We start from the raw sequence: 7,212 nt of genomic DNA on the forward strand, positions 1-7,212 counted from the left end.
CCTGCTGAATATGTACACAGCAGATATGTAAAATGTAGGTCTCAGCAGTATTCTTCTCCATTCTTACCCAAAGACACCAGGCTTAAAAATAGCTCTTTTTTTCTCTGTCTCTCTCACAGGAATAGAAAAACATCTGTGACTTCCTGTTTGTAAATGATAAAATCACAGTTTTTCCACCAATAATCAGCAAAGCATGGCAGCCTATAACAAAGACATTCTTGTGGGGAGTCGACTATCAGTGTTTGCATGCGCAGAATTACTTTTATTTGTATTTGTAGAGTTTTATTTAGCCATGTGTGAGAGTGAGAGCGTGCCTGTGCGTGCGTGTCTGCTCAGGGAGGACAATGCTGCGGTTCTTGGTCGTATGCGCGTCAACGGAATCCCGTAGTGCGTCATCCTGTGACTGTTCTCTCGAACAGCGCTGTGATTGGCCGCAGACTGGAAATCTCCCCGCCCATGTATGGAAACCTTCCTGCGTCATGGGTAGAGTAAAGCCAATCGTATAAAGTCGTTCCCGGGTCCCGAGCTCAGGGACTGCTTCTCAGCTGAGAGACGCATAAGATGACACACGGTCGTTTGTGGAATACGGACCGTTCAAAACACTTGTAGACGGACCCAACAGGTGAGAATGAGGATTAATGATCTTTAATACAATAGACTTGAATGCGGGATGTCGTTTTTTCAGTTCTCAGATGTACGGCTGCAGCTGAATGATACTAAAACTTAATCTGGCAGCAAAATAACTTTAAATCGGAACGAATGCAGCCATCTGTTTACACCTTTATACACGAAAACGTGTTTGAAGTTGTGCTTGCAGAAATACATTATGTTGTAAGTTTGCTAGATTTACATCTACACTAATATAGGCTACGCTTGGAATAAGTATGTCAAGTGGGTTCCCTCATCAGTCTTCTCCGCGGTATCGTAATATGTAACATGTGATTCATGGGTTGGCATTGGACCCATGTCTGAAAGTCAAGCTCAATGAACTTTGCAGGCGTGACTATATATATATACCCCACGACTAAGTGATATAAAAAAGCGGGTAACCTTCTCCAGTAATGAATGATGCCTAACTCGCTTCCAGCCTGGCTCTTTAATTTCTTCGAAATTCACCATGTGGCGGTTCCTTGTTGTGGATTTGCAGAGGGGTTCAAGAACGTCGCGCATGATGGTCTTCTTTTAAGACTTTCTGCATATCTATAGATGCTGCAAAGAAGCATACTTGATGTTAATTAGTGTTGTATCAAACTAATGCTTGAGAAGTTAAGACATCCAGGGCAAAGCCAGTCATTTTTCATGCAAAAATCTACAGCAACATAAATTAAAAACAGGCAATATTTTGCTATGAAATTTTGAGCTGAATCACTGCAATGACTTTGGGCCACTTTTCAGATGATTCTAGTCCGTTTTTATTTGAGTGTTTATAGTATTGTGAGCTTTTTCTTTCCATAATAATACTTTTATTCTAACTTTTAACCATTGGTTATCCAACGTGTGGCCCTGCACTTAAGTTGTCTAAGGCTGTGGAGAAACAGTGTCTTCCACCTCTGTTATAGCTGGTTAACCTGCCAAAGCTTGAAGGTTGGGTAAAGATAATGACAGGATTTTGTGGCTTCTCTTATATTCTTATTTTTTGTGTTTTTCAGTCTTGCAGTCATGACTTGCATATATTCCCAGCACGGATCTCAGCCTAGTGAGAACAACCTCGGCAGCTCAGAGTTTCAGAACACAGACTTTATCTCCAGGCTGGCTGTGGGAATGAGTAGCCCACTGGACCAGCACCTCTCTGCACCATCCTTGCCAAGCATCGGCTCCCTGGTGGGCACTCCCACGGGAGACTTCGATGCATATTCATGCCAGTTTACTACGGCTCCTGCCCATGTTGCTCCATCCTCAGCGCAGGAAACTCCTTTCAAGCTCGATGAACTCCAAGTTTACGGCTGCTACCCTGGATCTTTCATGTTGAGTTACCCCGATGAATCTGTGTCCCCCACTGGGTCAGATTATTATGGCAGCCCTGCATCAGCCTCGGCTCCTTCAACCCCTGGGTTTCAGAGTCAGCACACATCCACCTGGGATTCAGCCTTTGGGCCATATTCACCCAGTCCAGGGTACTGGGCAACCGAGGAGACATCAGTACCCCATGCACCATCTTTCTTCACATTTGGTGCAGGATCCATGGAGGATATGTCCCCTTTGGGTCAGCCACACTTACGAGATCATGATGCTTTCGCCTTGAGCCATCCTCACCCATCTACGCTGACCTTTCCCACCTTGGAGATGGAGCATGCACGCAGCTTTGATGGTGCTGACCAACTGGACGCTGGAAGCTTGTCACCCAAGCTGAAAAGTCCAGGTGGAAACGAAGGCTGCTGTGCTGTGTGTGGGGATAACGCCTCCTGCCATCACTATGGAGTTCGCACTTGTGAAGGATGCAAAGGGTTTTTCAAGGTAATAACATCTGATATCTCTGTCCTGCAGAATCATCTATTTCAAAACAGTTGTTATCGAATTGTTTGTTTGTGCTATGTGAGTTAAGAGCATTTCTTCTTTCTGTTTTACAGCGTACTGTGCAGAAAAATTCAAAGTATGTATGCCTTTCCAACAAAGACTGTCCTGTGGACAAGAGGCGGAGGAATCGATGCCAGTTCTGCCGTTTCCAGAAGTGTCTAGCTGTAGGCATGGTCAGGGAAGGTGAGCGCAGTGCAAACACACATGATTCATAGTGTAGAAGGATGCTAACACTGAACCTGAAATAACAGATTTACCACATTTCTTATTTTGTTTGTTTTGTTACAGTTGTCAGAACTGATAGCCTGAAAGGGCGAAGAGGCCGCTTACCTTCCAAGCCTAAAATTATTCAGGATGTAACAGCTGCTGTGTCTCCAGTGAGCATGATCGCCGCACTCGTGAGGGCACATATTGACTCAAACCCCAGCGTTGGGACACTGGATTATTCCAAGGTAAGAAAAATACATTTTCTACAGCTGTTTCAGTTCTTTTGGAGTAATCTTTGCTAAAAAAATAAATGAATAAACTGAGATAGCTACCTAAATGTCTGCGCTGTGTTTAATTTCAGTATGTTGAGATGGATACCAGCCCTAATCAGAAAGAGGACGCCAGTGACATCAGACAGTTTTACGACTTGCTTACAGCCTCCATGGAGGTTATCAGGCAGTGGGCAAATAGCATCCCGGGATTCTCTGAGTTCTGCCTTGAGGATCAGGAACTGCTGCTCGAATCGGCATTTGTTGAACTCTACATCCTGCGTCTTGCATTTCGGTGAGTGTAACTTCCTTTAAAAAAAATTTAAACTACCTCTTTAGCATTTACTTTTGACATTCTTGAGATATTTTATACAGCTAACAAACTGTGTTTCTCTTGTGCAGGTCTGATCCTAAAACGGAGAAGCTCATCTTCTGCAATGGAGTCGTACTTCATAAAACGCAGTGCGTACGGGGTTTTGGCGACTGGATCGAGTCCATCTTGGAGTTTTCGCAAAATCTCCATCGCATGAAGCTCGACATTTCCTCCTTCTCCTGCCTCACAGCCCTCGTCATAATCACCGGTAAGAAACTATCATGCTGAGTTCAGATGACAGCACTATATATAGGGAATCTGCTTCAAAAATACTGACATGACAGGTGTATGACAAAATATAACATGGAGCACATTATATATCACAGCTGACCTAAACGCAATCTACGCTGTGCTATATTTCAAAATATAGTGCGCAATTTCAAAGTGGGGTCATCTTTGATACCCTTATATTGGTCTTTATTTGCTTGTTTCCTCCCTCTGTGGCCACGATGCTATGCTTTCCCATCTGTATTTAGTTTTATTTTGTTAAAGTCAGATAAATGATTGCTTAATGACTCTTATATTTTCTCAGATCGGCATGGTCTTAAGGAACCAAAACGTGTGGAAGACCTGCAGAATCAGCTCATCACCTGCCTCAAAGATCACGTCTCTGGCTGTGGCTCTGACTCTTTGAGGCCCAATTATTTATCCAGACTTCTCGGGAAGCTGCCTGAGCTCAGGACTCTGTGCACTCAAGGCCTCCAGCGCATCTTTTACCTTAAACTAGAAGACCTCGTTCCTCCGCCACCGATCGTGGAAAAAATCTTTCTGGATACGCTTCCATTTTGAGCGTGAGATGGGAGATATGCCATCTGTGATGTGAAATCTGGAGCTGATCTGAGAGCCAAAGCAAACAGACTGAGTGCTCATACTCCAGGTAGCAAAGTAAAACTGCATGCAGCTAAGAAAAAAAAAGCAATCCTTAGGGATTATGCATTATCAGAAGTAAAGTGCTACTTCTGACTTATAAAATGAAATAAAACTTGTAGAAGTCCCTTTTTTTGGAGCAATCACATGATTCTTTATTTGGTTAGGAAATTGTAATCTCTCAAGATGGAATTAGAGAGGTCATCTCATGGATCAAACAGTAACTGTTTACATACGAGGTGCCATGAATGGAAACTTTGTTAAACAGAGGGAAATGACAGCACTTTTCCAAATAGTTACAAATGAATTCAAATAAGGTCTGCACCATCATTTGAATGATATAAGCAAAAAGCATTAATGTGATATTTTCAGCTCCAGTATTAAAATAACCAATACCCACAGATTTATTCAGCAGTACAGTTCATGTATCATGAATCGACTCTGAGCAGCTAACATACTGTGTATTTTCCAGTACAGTCTTACACACTGGTCTTGTTTGTAAATGATTTTATATCTGTTATGAAGTCTGGTGTTGGTGCCACTTGAACTGTTTTATACAGTTTGTTTTGGATGAGTTGTTTTTATGTACAAAGATGTTCTCTTCTACTGCAGATAAACATTTAATAAAATGTCGAACTGCATGTTTTGAGTGTGTTTGTTGTTTTCTCTCTGAATGTTTAGGATATTTTAAATGTCTTAATTTATTTATTGTTTAGCTCAGGCAGCGTTGGGGAGTAATGAACCGATCGTACATCTTGATCATTCACTCGCTTCTTTTTTTTGTTGTTGTCATTTTTGATATAGCTTCCTACTGAAACTATAAAAAGGAAAAGAACCATAAAAGGAAAGGAATGTTTTTTTTTTATCTCACGCTGCCTGTCTTACTGTAATTGAAGCCCCTTTTGCAAGCTCCGCCTCCAATTTCCACTACAAAGTCATGCCCAGGCAGTGCATTTGGCAGGCAGCCACCACCACACACTTAGAGCATGTGCAAAAGGTGTTACTCAAGTCTCAAACTGCAACAGCATAATCATGGATAAACTTCCTGGAAATATCAATCATTGGTATTTATAAGCCAAGGTTCAGGGTAGTTATTGCATGGTGGAAGTTGACTGAGTGGTGCAATTCCCCCACCATAGAACCAGGTGTCTGTCTGATGGTCTTTGTATAAATATAAAGCCAAATTTGATATTAACTGTGCCTTTTCTTTAAATACTGTGTATTTTTTAAATGTAGTTCTTCTTATGCATAACTAGTGAACAATTTGCTGCAATAAATCCAACTGAGTTGTGTGAATTATTTGTTACATCTTACAGTTTTGTGTCACTTGAACTGTACATTGTGAATTTAAAAGTCGTTCCCAGCAAATGTTTGTTGACCAAGCTATGAAGGTCGGTGTACTACAAAATGAGAAAACATCTTCATCAGTCTTACAACCAATGGCCTAAAAATTCTCACAACACAATGTAAAACTTATCAGGATAAACAAAAACAAGTGTGGAAGTCAGTTGGACACACGTCTTGATGTTTTGTGACTTCTGAAGTTGATTGTCACCAGTGTTAGAAAATTAACTAAGATGTATGAGATTCTGTTTGTTCATATACGATGTTCTGGTGCTATAAACCTCATAAAAATGGAAATAACACAACATACTGTAACTAAAAGAAGGATGAAGCCACTGTGGTAGGAGCCACTGGTTTGCAGAGTCACAGTCTGCTAACCTGGACTGAGCATTCTGGTAACTCTAATGGCTACCACCACTTATGAAACGATCAACATACTGCACTCAATAAAATGAAGCTAGCAGCTGACACCAAAACACCAAAAATCATTTACTGATTTAGTACAGATCAAGATCGAGAGAGCATTTGGGCTGTTTTCCCATATACTTGTATGTGACTTGTAGGACTTTCTCCAACCAGAGGCATCACCCGCTGCTATTAGAAAGAATGCAGGCTTAAGGCACTTCCACATTGGCTCATCAGAAACCACCTCTATCTTTTACATACAGTCTACGATAACTAGGAGGAAAAAAACCCCATGGAGAATACTTTTCCACTCACCAATTTAGTTAAAGTTTCCTCTTCAATGTAGCGGCATGTACTTCTATTTATGGTAGTTTCCATCATATTCCATCAAACAAACAAAAAGAAAGAAAGAAAGAAAAAGAAATCTGCATTGCTTGTGACTGTCTGGTGACCTGCAATTCATCATCTTGAAAAACTGTAACATGGTAACCTGCAGGAAATCTATGATGAGGGTTTTCTTTAAAGCCATTTAATAAAAGCAGGAAAATAAGGAATGTTGTTGTAATAAGCGGGACAGGAGGACAAGGGATAAAAATGCTGTGCAGTCCCACATAAAGATGCACACTTTTTCACCCTGACAGCAGCTGCAGCTGGAGTCATCACATCACTTGTGTCTTGTCTGCTTTAATATGCTTTCTTATGTTGCAGCGTGCTGAGCTCTCTCTCAGTCACTGTATACTGTTGTGAATGTAGCCTGCTAAACTGAGTCAAGGTATTCTTGATTGATTGCCTCAATACCCTTTGACCTCAGTCAAGATGAGTTTCTTCCTTTGGCGACAGATCAGTACATACCGCTCAAAAATGAATCCCCTCCACCCTCTTCCCTCCCAGATATGTGCTGATCTGTTTTTAGAAGCTGATGGATTTCTCAGTTCGGTCTCAAGTGACCCAGACTACTTCATCATTGCATAACGAATACATGTGTGAGTGTATGTCAACACACACATGAACCTCATGAAGCTGGAGGTGTTACTGGTAAAAAAAAAAAAAAAAAACAAAGAAAAGAAAAGAAAAGAAAAAAATTTCCACAATATATAATCAAGTATGAATGAAAAGATTACTCAAATGCACCAGCATGTGAAAAAACCTCTTCATTTACTGTATAGAGCACTTTTAAAAACAACAATGGGAAGTGACTCAAAATGCTTTCCAGTAGAGCCAAAACACATTTAA

General features: G+C 41.1%; 1 protein-coding gene across 1 annotated transcript; it reads left to right on the forward strand.

Moving 5' to 3' along the window:
- The first annotated feature begins 495 nt into the window (after positions 1-495).
- Positions 496-5,526, forward strand: nr4a1 (nuclear receptor subfamily 4, group A, member 1). Its single transcript, XM_040038134.1, has 7 exons — positions 496-622; positions 1,650-2,454; positions 2,568-2,697; positions 2,803-2,966; positions 3,083-3,285; positions 3,393-3,571; positions 3,896-5,526. Exons 2-7 carry the CDS (start codon positions 1,660-1,662, stop codon positions 4,150-4,152), a joined length of 1,728 nt encoding a protein of 575 aa, XP_039894068.1. The 5' UTR covers positions 496-622; positions 1,650-1,659; the 3' UTR covers positions 4,153-5,526.
- Positions 5,527-7,212: the final 1,686 nt, after the last annotated feature.

The sequence above is a fragment of the Simochromis diagramma genome, unplaced genomic scaffold (assembly GCF_900408965.1).
Source record: "Simochromis diagramma unplaced genomic scaffold, fSimDia1.1 OVJJ01000061.1, whole genome shotgun sequence".
NCBI classification, from domain to species: Eukaryota; Metazoa; Chordata; class Actinopteri; order Cichliformes; family Cichlidae; genus Simochromis; species Simochromis diagramma.

Bases quoted from the DNA above. Each gene is read 5' to 3' on its own strand.
- nr4a1 (XM_040038134.1), top strand. From the start codon at position 1,660: ATGACTTGCATATATTCCCAGCACGGATCTCAGCCTAGTGAGAACAAC. The intron at 2,967-3,082 runs GTAAGAAAAATA...GTTTAATTTCAG, and splicing joins GGACACTGGATTATTCCAAG to TATGTTGAGATGGATACCAG. The intron at 3,572-3,895 runs GTAAGAAACTAT...ATATTTTCTCAG, and splicing joins AGCCCTCGTCATAATCACCG to ATCGGCATGGTCTTAAGGAA.